The sequence below is a fragment of the Triticum urartu genome, chromosome 1A (genome assembly GCF_056163025.1).
Source record: "Triticum urartu cultivar PI428250 chromosome 1A, HENAU_Tu73, whole genome shotgun sequence".
NCBI lineage: Eukaryota > Viridiplantae > Streptophyta > Magnoliopsida > Poales > Poaceae > Triticum > Triticum urartu.
The window spans coordinates 481,121,788-481,137,608 of record NC_141873.1 but is presented as its reverse complement, the minus strand read 5'-3'; the positions used below and the strand labels follow the sequence as shown (position 1 = coordinate 481,137,608).

The following is a 15,821-nucleotide window of genomic DNA, read 5'->3' as shown; positions in this document are numbered from 1 at the left end:
GTAGCTCAACCTCCGCGGCTCCACACCACCTCTCTCCGGCCCTGCCTGCGGCTGTATGCGTGGCTCATGCCCTAGCGCCGGTTTGCTACTCTGCTGGATATGAAGAGCAATCAAGGAAGGCATCGGCAACAGAGGCTGGTGCCAAGAAGAGAATAGTGACGAGGTGAGGCTACATGCATAAGGCAGTTGCATATATGTATCAGTATATGCACTTTTACCCCATGGGTTGGGCGGGCCATGGCACACTTTTGCCCTCATAAAGCTCCGCCAGTACCTACGCAGTCGTGCTCGGCCACACAATTGCTTTGAGATTCACCAAGTCGTTGGATTCCGCATGACGGCACACCAAGTTTTAAGTTGTACTTTCTGAAACTTGGGGATTTTGTCGTTCGGTCGTATCAAGTTTCAACAGATGGAACTTTTTGAGGTTTTAAAACTCGTCAAAATGTATACAAACGTGATCTTATTTCAAAGCCCTCGTCACAACGAACATGAATATGCAAACAAAATTTAATTTGGAATGGTTCAAAAGATTCAAAATCGAAAGCCAAAAGAAAAATAGAGTCGATGCCTCCGCACCTACGTGCCACAAATCGTCTTCCATAAGTTGGGGCAGGTCATAGTTGAAACTCATAACATTTTGATACTGATGTCTACTACACAACCTTCTCTTGTAGACGTTGTTGGGCCTCCAAGTGCAGAGGTTTGTAGGACAGTAGAAAATTTCCCTCAAGTGGATGACCTAAGGTTTATCAATCCGTAGGAGGCGTAGAATGAAGATGGTCTCTCTCAAGCAACCCTGCAACCAAATAACAAAGAGTCTCTTGTGTCCCCAACACACTCGATATAATGGTAAATTGTATAGGTGTACTAGTTCGGCGAAGAGATTGTGATACAAGTGCAATATGGATAGTAGATAATGGTTTTTGTAATCTAAAAAATATAAAAACAGCAAGGTAACTAATGATAAAAGTGAGCGTAAACGGTATTGCAATGTGCTGAAACAAGGCCTAGGGTTCATACTTTCACTAGTTCAAGTCCTCTCAACAATAATAACATAATTGGATCACATAACTATTCCTCAACATGCAACAAAGAGTCACTCCAAAGTCACTAATAGCGGAGAACGAACGAAGAGATTATGGTAGGGTACGAAACCACCTCAAAGTTATTCTTTCCAATCAATCCGTTGGGCTATTCCTATAAGTGTCACAAACAGCCCTAGAGTTCGTACTAGAATAACACCTTAAGACACGAATCAACCAAAACCCTAATGTCACCTAGATACTCCAATGTCACCTCAAGTATCCGTGGGTATGATTATACGATATGCATCACACAATCTCAGATTCATCTATTTAACCATCACATAGAACCTCAAAGAGTGCCCCAAAGTTCCTACCAGAGAATCACGACGAAAACGTGTGCCAACCCCTATGCATAGGTTCATGGGCGGAACCCGCAAGTTGATCACCAAAACATACATCAAGTGAATCACGTGATATCCCGTTGTCACCACAGATACGCATGGCAAGACATACATCAAGTGAATCACGTAATATCCCATTGTCACCACAGGTACGCATGGCAAGACATACATCAAGTGTTCTCAAATCTTTAAAGACTCAATCCGATAAGATAACTTCAAAGGGGAAACTCAATTCATTACAAGAGAGTAGAGGGGGGGGGGAAACATCATAAGATCCAACTATAATAGCAAAGCTCGCGATACATCAAGATCGTGTCAAATCAAGAACACGAGAGAGAGAGAGATCAAACACATAGCTACTGGTACATACCCTCAGCCCCGAGGGAGAACTACTCCCTCCTCGTCATGGAGAGCACCGGGATGATGAAGATGGCCACCGGAGAAGGATTCCCTCTCCCGCAGGGTGCCGGAATGGGTCTAGATTGGCTTTCGGTGGCTACAGAGACTTCTGGCGGCGGAACTCCCGATCTATTGTGCTCCCCGATTGTTTTAGGGTATATGAAGATATATAGGCGGAAGAAGTACGTCAGGGGGGCCATGAGGGGCCCACGAGGGTGGAGGGCGCGCCCCTGCCTCGTGGCTTCCTCGTTGCTTCCCTTACGTGGACTCCAAGTCTCCCGGGTTGCTTTCCTTCCAAAAATAAGTTCCGTAAAGTTTCAGGTCAATTGGACTCCGTTTGATTTTCTTTTCTGCGATACTCTAAAACAAAGAACTGGCGCTGGGCTCTGGGTTAATAGGTTAGTCTCAAAAAATGATATAAAAGTGTATAATAAAGCCCATAAACATCCAAAACAGTTGTTAATATAGCACGGAGCAATCAAAAATTATAGATACGTTGGAGACGTATCAGATACCAAGTCATGGTTCTGATGTGGATAGGTAACTTTCATGCACCTGTGTCCATGCCTAGTTCTTCGATGCTTTTCCAGTCATTTAGATATATCTTAACAAACTCCTTCCATGGCAAGTTTCTTGATATTACATAATTACAATTTATCCATTCATTATGCAGTGGCGCTTCTGGAGGCATGCGTTCTGTATATGCCCAAATGGAAGTGCATCTAATCCCAAAGGTGGATTTTGGTAATTCTTGCCAACATATCTTGAAGAACTAATTTTACTTCAATTATATTTTAGGGAAAGTTATTTTATAGAAAAAATATTGGAATAGAAGGCGACCCCTAAAAATGTTTAAAGAAAAGTGTTGATCAAGCCATGGGATCCTACTTGTCTTGGCTAGCTTCCTTAAACTTCACACCCGTCGAGCCAAATGCGAATTGTGAAGACCCTCTCATTTTCACTACACCCATGTAGCACGCCACTAAGTATGCGACTGCCCGATCGTTGCTCACTTATCACCATTTCTATATCAAGATACGGAGTGCAACCAAGAGGGTGACGACCGGACCCTGCCCATTTAACACTACGCCCGGGTTCCGATATGACGTGTCGAGGGTTACACCCAACTATGTTGTTTTGAGCTTCATTTTTTTAAGAGTGGTTGAGTTTTAACATTGGTTTGCTAAGACAATCACAGTCCTCCTCGTCTCCCTAGGCTTGAGACTGGCTATGCCGAAAGAAGCATCCATCAAAGTCCCTGGAAGCCCTCCCAAACGGGTCCACTGCACGTCGCTACACACCGCTTCATCGTTTGAGCCAATCTGTTGTTGTTGATCGCTAATGGGAAGTCATCAATACTCAAACCTCCATTATTTCTCATACACCTCACCCCAACACCGAAGGCCACATCGACATGCTTGGAACTAGGCCGGAGGAACAAACTGTAAAGGAAGATATCACCGCCGCTCCTACAAACTCTGCTAACCTCACTGGCTAGAACGAACAGTGAAAAAATACACCACTACCGACGTCGCATATGACAGCGACGAGATGGGGAGACTTGAGGAAACCTTATTACCGGACCTGAGCCACCGCCACTACCAACGACGCACTGTTGAAGAAGACTTTATTAAGCACCACAGGTGGAGCTACCATCAACGGAAGGGCCGAAGTGACCCACAACAAAAACCTACACAAAAGCCCTAACCAGAGATGATGAGCACACGGGGAACTATTTTTATGTTGTCATGCATGTGATTGTTGGGGAACGTAGCAGAATTTTAAAATTTTCTACGCATCACCAAGATCAATCTATGGAGTCATCTAGCAACGAGGGAGAGAGGAGTGCATCTACATACCCTTGTAGATCGCGTGCGGAAGCGTTCAAGAGAACGGGGTTGATGGAGTCGTACTCGACGTGATCCAAATCACCGATGACCAAGTGTCGAACGGACAGCACCTCCGCGTTCAACACACGTACGGTTGGGAGACGTCTCCTCCTTCTTGATCCAGCAAGGGGGAAGGAGAGGTTGATGAAGATCCAGCAGCACGACAGCGTGGTGGTGGATGCAGCAGGATCCCGGCAGGGCTTCGCCAAGCGCAAGCGGGGAGGAGAGGTGTAACGGAGGGAGAGGGAGGCGCCAAGAGCAAGGGTGTGCGGCTGCCCTCCCTCCCCCCTCTTTATATAGGGGCCTTGGGGGGCGCCGGCCCTAGGAGATGGATCTCCAAGGGGGGCGGCGGCCAAGGGGTGGCTTCCCCCCCAAGCCAAGTGGGGGGCGCCCCCACCCCTAGGGTTTCCCAACCCTAGGCGCAGGGGAGGCCCAAGGGGGGCACACCAGCCCACTATGGGCTGGTTCCCCTCCCAACTCAGCCCATGGGGCTCTCCGGGATAGGTGGCCCCACCTGGTGGACCCCCGGGACCCTTCCGGTGGTCCCGGTACAATACCGGCGACCCCCGAAACCTTCCCGGTGGCCGAAACTGGACTTCCTATATAAAAATATTTACCTCCGGACCATTCCGGAACTCCTCGTGACGTCCGGGATCTCATCCGAGACTCCGAACAACTTTAGGGTTACTGCATACTAATATCTCTACAACCCTAGCGTCATCGAACCTTAAGTGTGTAGACCCTACGGGTTCGGGAGACATGCAGACATGACCGAGGCGCCTCTCCGGTCAATAACCAACAGTGGGATCTGGATACCCATGTTGGCTCCCACATGCTCCACGATGATCTCATCAGATGAACCACAATGTCGAGGATTTAATCAATCCATATACAATTCCCTTTATCAATCGGTACGTTACTTGCCCGAGACTCGATCGTCGGTATCCCAATACCTCGTTCAATCTCATTACCGGCAAGTCACTTTACTCGTGTCGTAACGCATGATCCCGTGATCAACCACTTGGTCACATTGAGCTCATTATGATGATGCATTACCGAGTGGGCCCAGAGATACCTCTCCGTCACACGGAGTGACAAATCCCAGTCTCGATTCGTGTCAACCCAACAGACACTTTCGGAGATACCTGTAATGTACCTTTATAGTCACCCAGTTACGTTGTGACGTTTGGCATACCCAAGGCACTCCTACGGTATCCGGGAGTTGCACAATCTCATGGTCTAAGGAAATGATACTTGACATTCGGAAAAGCTACAGCAAACGAACTACATGATCTTTGAGCTATGCTTAGGATTGGGTCTTGTCCATCACATCATTCTCCTAATGATGTGATCCCGTTATCAATGACATCCAATGTCCATAGTCAGGAAACCATGACTATCTTTTGATCAACGAGCTAGTCAACTAGAGGCTCACTAGGGACATGTTGTGGTCTATGTATTCACACATGTATTACGATTTCCGGATAACACAATTATAGCATGAATAATAGACAATTATCATGAACAAAGAAATATAATAATAACCATTTTATTATTGCCTCTAGGGCATATTTCCAACAGTCTCCCACTTGCACTAGAGTCAATATTCTAGTAACATTGTGATGAATCGAACACCCATGCAGTTCTGGTGTTGATCATGTTTTGCTCTAGGGAGAGGTTTAGTCAACGGATCTGCCACATTCAGGTCCGTATGTACTTTACAAATCTCTATGTTTCCATTTTGAACACTTTCACGAATGGAGTTGAAGCGACGCTTGATATGCCTGGTCTTCCTGTGAAACATGGGCTCCTTGGCAAGGGCAATAGCTCCAGTGTTGTCACAGAATATAGTCATCGGGCCTGACGCATTGGGTATGACTCCTAGGTCGGTAATGAACTCCTTCATCCAGACTGCTTCTTGTGCTGCCTCCGAGGCTGCCATGTACTCCGCTTCACATGTAGATCCCGCCACAACGCTTTGCTTGCAACTTCACCAGCTTACTGCCCCACCATTCAAAACATACACGTATCCGGTTTGTGACTTAGAGTCATCCAGATCTGTGTCAAAGCTAGCATCGACGTAACCCTTTACGACGAGCTCTTCGTCACCTCCATAAACGAGAAACATTTCCTTAGTCCTTTTCAGGTACTTCAGGATATTCTTGACCACTGTCCAGTGTTCCATGCCGGGATTACTTTGGTACCTTCCTACCAAACTTATGGCAAGGTTTACATCAGGTCTGGTACACAGCATAGCATACATGATAGACCCTATGGCCGAGGCATAGGGGACGACACTCATCTTTTCTCTATCTTCTCCCGTGGTCGGGCATTGAGCCGTGCTCAATCTCGTTCCTTGCAATACAGGCAAGAACCCCTTCTTTGACTGATCCATTTTGAACTTTTTCAATATCTTGTCAAGGTACGTACTCTGTGAAAGACCAATGAGGCGTCTCGATCTATCTCTATAGATCTTGATGCCTAATATATAAGCAGCTTCTCCAAGGTCCTTCATTGAAAAACACTTGTTCAAGTAGGCCTTTATGCTTTCCAAAAATTCTATATCATTTCCCATCAACAGTATGTCATCCACATACAATATGAAAAATGCTACAGAGCTCCCACTCACTTTCCTGTAAATGCAGACTTCTCCATAAGTCTGCGTAAACCCAAACGCTTTGATCATCTCATCAAAACGAATGTTCCAACTCCGAGATGCTTGCATCAGCCCATAAATAGAGCGTTGGAGCTTGCACACCTTGTCAGCATTCTTAGGGTCGACAAAACCTTCCGGCTGCATCATATACAATTCTTCCTTAAGGAAACCATTAAGGAATGCCGTTTTGACGTCCATTTGCCATATCTCATAATCATAGCATGCAGCAATTGCTAACATGATTCGGACGGACTTCAGCTTCGCTATGGGTGAGAAAGTCTCATCGTAGTCAACCCCTTGAACTTGTCGATAACCCTTAGCGACAAGCCGAGCTTTATAGATGGTCACATTACCATCCGCATCTGTCTTCTTCTTAAGGATCCATTTATTTTCTATGGCTCGCCGATCATCAGGCAAGTCAGTCAAAGTCCATACTTCGTTTTCATACATGGATCCTATCTCGGATTTCATGGCTTCCAGCCATTTGTCGGAATCCGGGCCCGCCATCGCTTCTTCATAGTTCGAAGGTTCACCGTTGTCTAACAACATGATTTCCAAGACAGGGTTGCCATACCACTCTGGTGCGAAATGTGTCCTCGTGGACCTATGAAGTTCAGTAGCAACTTGATCTGAAGTTTCATGATCATCATCATCAACTTCCTCTCTAGTCGGTGCAGGCACCTCAAGAACATTTTCTTGAGCTGCGCCACTTACTGGTTCAAGAGGTAATACTTCATCAAGTTCTACTTTCCTCCCACTTATTTCTTTCAAGAGAAACTTTTTCTCTAGAAAGGACCCATTCTTGGCAACAAAGATCTTGCCTTTGGATCTGAGGTACAAGGTATACCCAATAGTTTCTTTAGGGTATCCTATGAAGACTCATTTTTCCGATTTGGGTTCGAGCTTTTCTGGTTGAAGTTTCTTGACATAAGCATCGCATTCCCAAACTTTTAGAAACGACAGCTTAGGTTTCTTCCCAAACCATAATTCATACGGTGTCGTCTCAATGGATTTCGACGGAGCCCTATTTAAAGTGAATGCGGCAGTCTCTAAAGCATAGCCCCAAAATGACAGCGGTAAATCGGTAAGAGACATCATAGATCGCACCATATCTAATAGAGTGCGATTACGACTTTCGGACACACCATTACGCTGAGGTGTTCCAGGCGGCGTGAGTTGTGAAACTATTTCACATTTTCTTAAGTGTGTGCCAAATTCGTGACTCAAGTATTCTCCCCCAAGATCTGATCGCAAGAACTTGATTTTTCTGTCACGTTGATTCTCAACCTCACTCTAAAATTCCTTGAACTTTTCAAAAGTCTCAGACTTGTGTTTCATTAAGTAGACATACCCATATCTACTCAAGTCATCAGTGAGGGTGAGAACATAACGATAGCCACCGCGAGCCTCAACACTCGTTGGACCGCACACATCAGTATGTATGATTTCCAATAAGTTGGTTGCTCGCTCCATTGTTCCTGAGAACGGAGTCTTGGTCATTTTACCCATGAGGCATGGTTCGCACGTGTCAAATGATTCGTAATCAAGAGACTCTAAAAGTCCATCTGCATGGAGCTTTTTCATGTGTTTGACACCTATGTGACCAAGGCGGCAGTGCCACAAGTATGTGGGACTATCATTGTCAACCTTACATCTTTTGGTATTCACACTATGAATATGTGTAACATTACGCTCGAGATTCATTAAGAATAAACCATTCACCAACGGAGCATGACCATAAAACATATCTCTCATATAAATAGAAAAACCATTATTCTCGGATTTAAATGAGTAGCCATCTTGAATTAAACGAGATCCTGATACAATGTTCATGCTCAAAGCTGGCACTAAATAACAATTATTGAGGTTTAAAACTAATCCCGTAGGTAAATGTAGAGGCAGCGTGCCGACGGCGATCACATCGACCTTGGAACCATTCCCGACGCGCATCGTCACCTCGTCCTTCGCTAGTCTCCGTTTATTCCGCAGCTCCTGCTTTGAGTTACAAATGTGAGCAACCGCACCGGTATCAAATACCCAGGAGCTACTACGAGTACTGGTAAGGTACACATCAATTACATGTATATCACATATACCTTTAGTGTTGCCGGCCTTATTGTCCGCTAAGTATTTGGGGCAGTTCCGCTTCCAGTGACCACTTCCCTTGCAATAAAAACACTCAGTCTCGGGTTTGGGTCCATTCTTTGGCTTCTTCCCAGCAGCTTGCTTACCGGGCGCGACAACTCCCTTGCCGTCCTTCTTGAAGTTTTTTTTACCCTTGCCTTTCTTGAACTTAGTGGTTTTATTCACTATCAACACTTGATGTTCCTTTTTGATTTCCACCTCCGCTGATTTCAGCATTGAATATACCTCAGGAATGGTCTTTTCCATCCCCTGCATATTGAAGTTCATCACAAAGCTCTTGTAGCTTGGTGGAAGTGACTGAAGGATTCTGTCAATGACCGCGTCATCCGGAAGATTAACTCCCAGCTGAGTCAAGCGGTTATGCAACCCAGACATCTTGAGTATGTGCTCACTGACAGAACTATTTTCCTCCATCTTACAGCTGAAGAACTTGTCGGAGACTTCATATCTCTCGACCCGGGCATGAGCTTGAAAAACCATTTTCAGCTCTTTGAACATCTCATATGCTCCGTGTCTCTCAAAACGCTTTTGGAGCCCCGGTTCTAAGCTGTAAAGCATGCCGCACTGAAGAGGGAGTAATCATCAGCACGTGACTGCCAAGCGTTCATAACGTCTTGGTTCTCTGGGACAGGTGCGCCACCTAGCGGTGCTTCTAGAACATAATCCTTCTTGGCAGCTATGAGGATGATCCTCAGGTTCCGGACCCAGTCCGTATAGTTGCTGCCATCGTCTTTCAGCTTGGTTTTCTCTAGGAACGCGTTGAAGTTGAGGACAGCGTGGGCCATTTGATCTACAAGATATATTGTAAAGATTTTAGACTAAGTTCATGATAATTAAGTTCATCTAATCAAATTATTCAATAAACTCTCACTCAGATAGACATCCCTCTAGTCATCTAAGTGAAACATGATCCGAGTTAACTAGGTCGTGTCCGATCATCACGTGAGACGGACTAGTCAACATCGGTGAACATCTTCATGTTGATCGTATCTTCTATACGACTCATGCTCGACCTTTCGGTCTTCCATGTTCCGAGGTCATGTCTGTACATGCTAGGCTCGTCAAGTCAACCTAAGTGTATTGCGTGTGTAAATCTGGCCTACACCCGTTGTATTCGAACGTTAGAATCTATCACACCCGATCATCATGTGGTGCTTCGAAACAACGAACCTTCGCAACGGTGCATAGTTAGGGGAACACTTTCTTGAAATTATTACGAGGGATCATCTTATTTAAACTACCGTTGTTCTAAGCAAATAAGATGTAAAGCATGATAAACATCACATGCAATCAAATAGTGACATGATATGGCCAATATAATTTGCTCCTTTTGATCTCCATCTTCGGGGCTCCATGATCATCGTTGTCACCGGCATGACACCATGATCTCCATCATCATGATCTCCATCATCGTGTCTTCTTGAAGTTGTCTCGTCATCTATTACTTCTACTACTATGGCTAACGGTTTAGCAATAAAGTAAAGTAATTGCATGACGTTATATGTTGACACGCAGGTCACAAATAAATTAAGACAACTCCTATGGCTCCTGCCGGTTGTCATACTCATCGACATGCAAGTCGTGATTCCTATTACAAGAACATGATCATCTCATACATCACATATATCATTCATCACATCCTTTGGCCATATCACATCACAAAACACTTGCTGCAAAAACAAGTTAGACGTCCTCTAATTTTTGTTGCAAGTTTTTACGTGGCTGCTACAGGATTCTAGTAAGAACGTTTCTTACCTACGCCAAAACCATAACGTGAATTGCCAATTTCTATTTACCCTTCATAAGGACCCTGTTCATCGAATCCGATCCGACTAAAGTGGGAGAGACAGACACCCGCCAACCACCTTATGCAACTAGTGCATGTCAGTCGGTGGAACCAGTCTCACGTAAGCGTACGTGTAAGGTCGGTCCGGGCCACTTCATCCCACAATGCCGCCGAATCAAGATAAGACTAGTAACGGCAAGATAATTGACAATATCGACGCCCACAACTACTTTGTGTTCTACTCATGCATAGTAACTACGCATAGACCTAGCTCATGATGCCACTGTTGGGGAACGTAGCAGAATTTTAAAATTTTCTACGCATCACCAAGATCAATCTATGGAGTCATCTAGCAACGAGGGAGAGAGGAGTGCATCTACATACCCTTGTAGATCGCGTGCGGAAGCGTTCAAGAGAACGGGGTTGATGGAGTCGTACTCGACGTGATCCAAATCACCGATGACCAAGTGCTGAACGGACAGCACCTCCGCGTTCAACACACGTACGGTTGGGAGACGTCTCCTCCTTCTTGATCCAGTAAGGGGGAAGGAGAGGTTGATGAAGATCCAGCAGCACGACAGCGTGGTGGTGGATGCAACAGGATCCCGGCAGGGCTTCGCCAAGCGCAAGCGGGGAGGAGAGGTGTAACGGAGGGAGAGGGAGGCGCCAAGAGCAAGGGTGTGCGGCTGCCCTCCCTCCCCCCTCTTTATATAGGGGCCTTGGGGGGGCGCCGGCCCTAGGAGATGGATCTCCAAGGGGGGGCGGCGGCCAAGGGATGGCTTCCCCCCCCCCAAGCCAAGTGGGGGCGCCCCCACCCCTAGGGTTTCCCAACCCTAGGCGCAGGGGAGGCCCAAGAGGGGGCGCACCAGCCCACTATGGGCTGGTTCCCCTCCCAACTCAGCCCATGGGGCCCTCCGCACCCGGTGGACCCCCGAGACCCTTCCGGTGGTTCCGGTACAATACCGGCGACCCCCGAAACCTTCCCGATGGCCGAAACTGGACTTCCTATATATAAATCTTTACCTCTGGACCATTCCGGAACTCCTCGTGACGTCCGGGATCTCATCCGGGACTCTGAACAACTTTCGGGTTACTGCATACTAATATCTCTACAACCCTAGCGTCACCGAACCTTAAGTGTGTAAACCCTACGGGTTCGGGAGACATGCAGACATGACCGAGACGCCTCTCCAGTCAATAACCAACAGCAGGATCTGGATACCCATGTTGGCTCCCACATGCTCCACGATGATCTCATCGGATGAACCACGATGTCGAGGATTCAATCAATCCGTATACAATTCTCTTTGTCAATCGGTACGTTACTTGCCCGAGACTCAATCGTCGGTATCCCAATACCTCGTTCAATCTCGTTACCGGCAAGTCACTTTACTCGTGCCGTAATGCATGATCCCGTGATCAACCACTTGGTCACATTGAGATCATTATGATGATGCATTACCGAGTGGGCCCAGAGATACCTCTCCATCACACGGAGTGACAAATCCCAGTCTCAATTCGTGTCAACCCAACAGATACTTTCGGAGATACCTGTAATGTACCTTTATAGTCACCCAGTTACGTTACGTTTGGCATACCTAAGGCACTCCTACGGTATCCGGGAGTTGCACAATCTCATGGTCTAAGGAAATGGTACTTGACATTCGGAAAAGCTACAGCAAACGAACTACACGATCTTTGAGCTATGCTTAGGATTGGGTCTTGTCCATCACATCATTCTCCTAATGATGTGATCTCGTTATCAATGACATCCAATGTCCATAGTCAGGAAACCATGATTATCTTTTGATCAACGAGCTAGTCAACTAGAGGCTTACTAGGGACGTGTTGTGGTCTATGTATTCACACATGTATTACGATTTCCGGATAACATAATTATAGCATGAATAATAGACAATTATCATGATCAAAGAAATATAATAATAACCATTTTATTATTGCCTCTAGGGCATATTTCCAACAGTGATGTGTAAGATCGTTATGTGTTTTCATGTTATATGCGAGGAGAGTTTTGTTGTTTACGTTGTATATAATTATGCCTGTTTGTTAGAATTGGACATCAAGTCAAGATGGCCGAGTTGGTCTAAGGCGCCAGTTTCAGGTACTGGTCCGAAAGGGCGTGGGTTCAAATCCCACTCTTGACAATTCCTTTTCCCCTATTTTTTTCTCTTTCTTATTTGCACTCCGACCTTTACCACAACCGTGCAGAACCAAAATTACTCATCGCTGCTCACTCCAAAAGTAATACAGTACGTGACGTTCTTTCAATCGCTCAACTGGAGACTAGATGGAGATAAGCCCATCGATTTCAGTAAAACCCATCACTGTAAGAAAAGATGGAGATAAGCCAATACAGACTAGAGGACTGCTCAACTACCAACGACTCAAGCTCATTAATTACAGACACTACACTCGCCCGAAGATTTACAACACCAAAATTGAACACTTTTCTTTTTGAAAGAAAAAAACTAAAAACAAACGTGTAGATTAACGTGAATTTCTAACGTCTGTGGTATGTTACAATTTTTTGTTGAGCAGATATACAGCAGCATGTAGCCGGTTGAGTGGTTGGGCTACATGCATGCCTTTGTTCCGGTGGTTAATCGATCTTGGTGAAGCGCAAGAACCCGAGCACCTCCCTGACCCGGCGCTGCCATCCTGGCTTGGTCGCCGCCGTCGCCGTCGCCGTCGCGGCGGGCTTGACGCCGACGATGCCGTCGTTGCCGGCGAGCACCCGGTACTTGTCCTTGCGGGTGAAGGTGGTGCACTCGAACCCCAGCGTGGCCGCGAGTATCCTCTGCACGTAGTTGGCGACGTCGACGGGGCTCCTCCCGGCGGCGCACGTCGCCTCGGCGGGGAGCTGGTTCAGGAACGTCAACTCGTACACCGGCCGCGGGTTCATGAAGAAGAAGATGGGGTCCATGGCCTTCCACCCCCGCGCCGTCGTCGGGTGGAAGAGCCCCACGCGGTAGTTGGTCGCCACGGGGACGATCCGGTCGCTCAGCTCCGCGAACAGCGCCGAGAAGCGGAGCAGGAAGGGCTCCCGGCAGGTGGTGCCCTCGGGGCACACCGCCACGTCGCCCCGCGCCAGCTCCGCCCGCATCCGCGCCGCGTCCGTGTCGCGGTCGCGCGTCAGCCGCACCGTCGGGATCGGCGACAGGACCTCCGAGAGCCGGGAGAGGGAGTAGGTCACGGCGGCCACGCGCCGGCCGAGCACGAACGCGAGCGCCACCGGGTCCATGAGCGTGCGGTGCGTGCAGACGAAGAGGACGCCCGTGGGCGAGCCGTTGGCGCCGGTAGTCGGGGCGGGGGGCCGGCCGCGCGTGATGACGGCGCCGCCGACGAAGGGGGCGACGTAGGGGAGGGCCTGGATGGGGAGGACGATGCCGAGCGTGATGCGGACGATGGCGAGGAGGACGCCGAGGGGGATCCAGAGGAGGATGGCGATGGACATGAGCGCCGTCGGCCGGCGCACGAGCCGACCGTCGTGGAAGATGACCGGCCGAAACGGAGGGCACTTCGGTCGCTTCGCCACGTCGTCGTCGTCCGCGGAGAACGGCGGCTGGAGTTGCTCCTGCATCCACGCATGTAACGTATTCAGATGTCATGTAAGGTTACTCATCTTTTGGAAGAAAAAAAAGTTACCCATGCTCAGGGCTTCAACTAAAAATGAAGAAGCAAAGTGGAAAAAATCGAACCTATAGTTTTTGTGAAGATAAAAGTAATAAGTGAATTGATTTTCCAAAAATAATAGCATGCTTTTACAAAAAAAAAACTGCACCAAAGGTTTGTAGTCTTCAACCGAAGTTGAGCTCTCCAAAGCCCATGTAAAACGAACCAAATTATTCTTAGAAAAACAGAACAATATCTTTAAAAAACGGAACTTGCCAAAAAAAATTAAAAAATCCAAAAGAAATTCAAAAGCCTCCCTCCCTTTTCGGTTTGTTAGCCCCGTCTAAAAAAAGCAGAGTGTCTTATTTGTCAGGCTCATTGTCCTGGAAATAGGCAAATATAGGTATTTTTGCATTGAATTCTGTCATTTTTTTAATATAAAATCAACCAATGCACGAAAGAATGGGAGGGCCATGCATGCAATATTAATATGTTGTCTAGCATTTAGAGGGTGTTTGTTTCCAGAGATTTATTGGTCTAAGGACTTAAATAAACCCCTGTAAGTCTCATCTAAACCAAACAGGAAGGATTTATAGGGACTTAAAGTGGGCATTTGAGACTTATGAAATAAGACTCTTAAGGAGGAATTTATAGGGACTTATAGTTGTAATATGGTCTTATAGACTTATAAGTCCCAGAAACCAAACAGGTAAGGACTTTTTAGGGATTTAGGACTTATAAATTGGGACTAAAAAAATCCTAGGACTTATGAACCAAACAGGGCCTTAGTTATGTTCTCCTTGATTAATGTGATTTGTGAGATAAGTAAAAAAACAGAAAAGGAGAACTTTGTAGAGAGCGCAGCTCACCTTGCACAAGGGCAAGAACGATCGTGCCATTTCCGACCGGCCCAGACCGAGGTCCGGCCGGTCGCCGTCCCGGAAAAGCGCGCGCACGCGTTCGGCGACGGCCTCGTCGCGGCCGCCCTTGAGGAGCCCGGTGCACCGCCTGAGCCGGCTGTACTCGACGTCGCAGCCGACGACGTCGTGCGCGCCGAGGTGCTCCCTGGCGAACCACTCGACCATGACCCGGGGCATGCGGGTGACGACGACGCGCCTCCCCTCGCAGGCCCCGAAGGCCGCCCACGCGGCGGGGTCGACGTCGTCGGCCATGAACTTGGGCAGCACGGCGCGCGCCACGGCCTCCAGCTCCGCCCGCGGCACCCCGGCCGTGGCCACGAACGCCGCGCAGCGCAGCGCCAGGCCGCCCCGGCCCAGCAGCAGCTCCAGCAGGCGCAGCGCCGGCCAGAGGGCCAGCAGCGCGGCGAAGCGCGGCAGGCCGGACGCCTCGAACGCCACGAGCATGAAGTAGGGGAAGGTGCAGGCGTCGCGCAGCAGCGTGCCCTCCAGCTCCGCCACCACCGACGACGGCATGGCCGCCATGCGTCGTCGACCGACCGACGATCTTGCCACCGAGCTGGTCTGCTGCACCTCGGACGTAGTTGTGAGCGTGGGAGTGTGCGAGGTGGGAGTCGGACGAGGAATGGAAGGGAGCGGGCGCATGCGCGGGGGATATAGGGGGGTGTCCGGCGCCGGACGACCGGGTCGCCGGGGGCGGTGGGCAGCGTCTGGCTTGACCGCGGGCGCCGTCGCCGATTCAGGTAAGCGGACTGCACCCACCGCGTTGGCGCGCGTGCATGCAGAGTTGCGTGGAGGTGTGGATTGCGCGGGACGACGACCGCCCGACCTAACCCACCTCTCGGAAGTCTCAACAAACCGGATCTATCTCGCTTGCTTCAGTCTGCTTAGCCAGTGCCCGGTCGGGGGCTTAACTACTAACCACTGTCAGGGAAATCCGGACGTGTGAACCGCGAAGAGGAGATAG

The 15,821-nt window shown here is 48.3% G+C and overlaps 1 protein-coding gene and 1 non-coding gene across 2 annotated transcripts; one reads left to right on the top strand and one right to left on the bottom strand.

Annotated features, from left to right (window-relative positions):
• The first annotated feature begins 12,388 nt into the window (after positions 1-12,388).
• Positions 12,389-12,469, top strand: TRNAL-CAG (transfer RNA leucine (anticodon CAG)). Its single transcript has one exon. It is a non-coding gene; the product is annotated as a tRNA-Leu (tRNA).
• Positions 12,470-12,609: 140 nt separating this feature from the next.
• LOC147991802 (glycerol-3-phosphate acyltransferase 5-like) lies at positions 12,610-15,749 on the bottom strand. The gene is made up of 2 exons (XM_087526302.1): positions 14,807-15,749; positions 12,610-13,899 (listed from the first exon to the last, which is right to left on the bottom strand). The coding sequence occupies exons 1-2, from the start codon at positions 15,497-15,499 to the stop codon at positions 12,925-12,927; spliced, it is 1,668 nt and encodes a 555-aa protein (XP_087382428.1). The 5' UTR covers positions 15,500-15,749; the 3' UTR covers positions 12,610-12,924.
• Between the last annotated feature and the right edge of the window lie 72 nt (positions 15,750-15,821).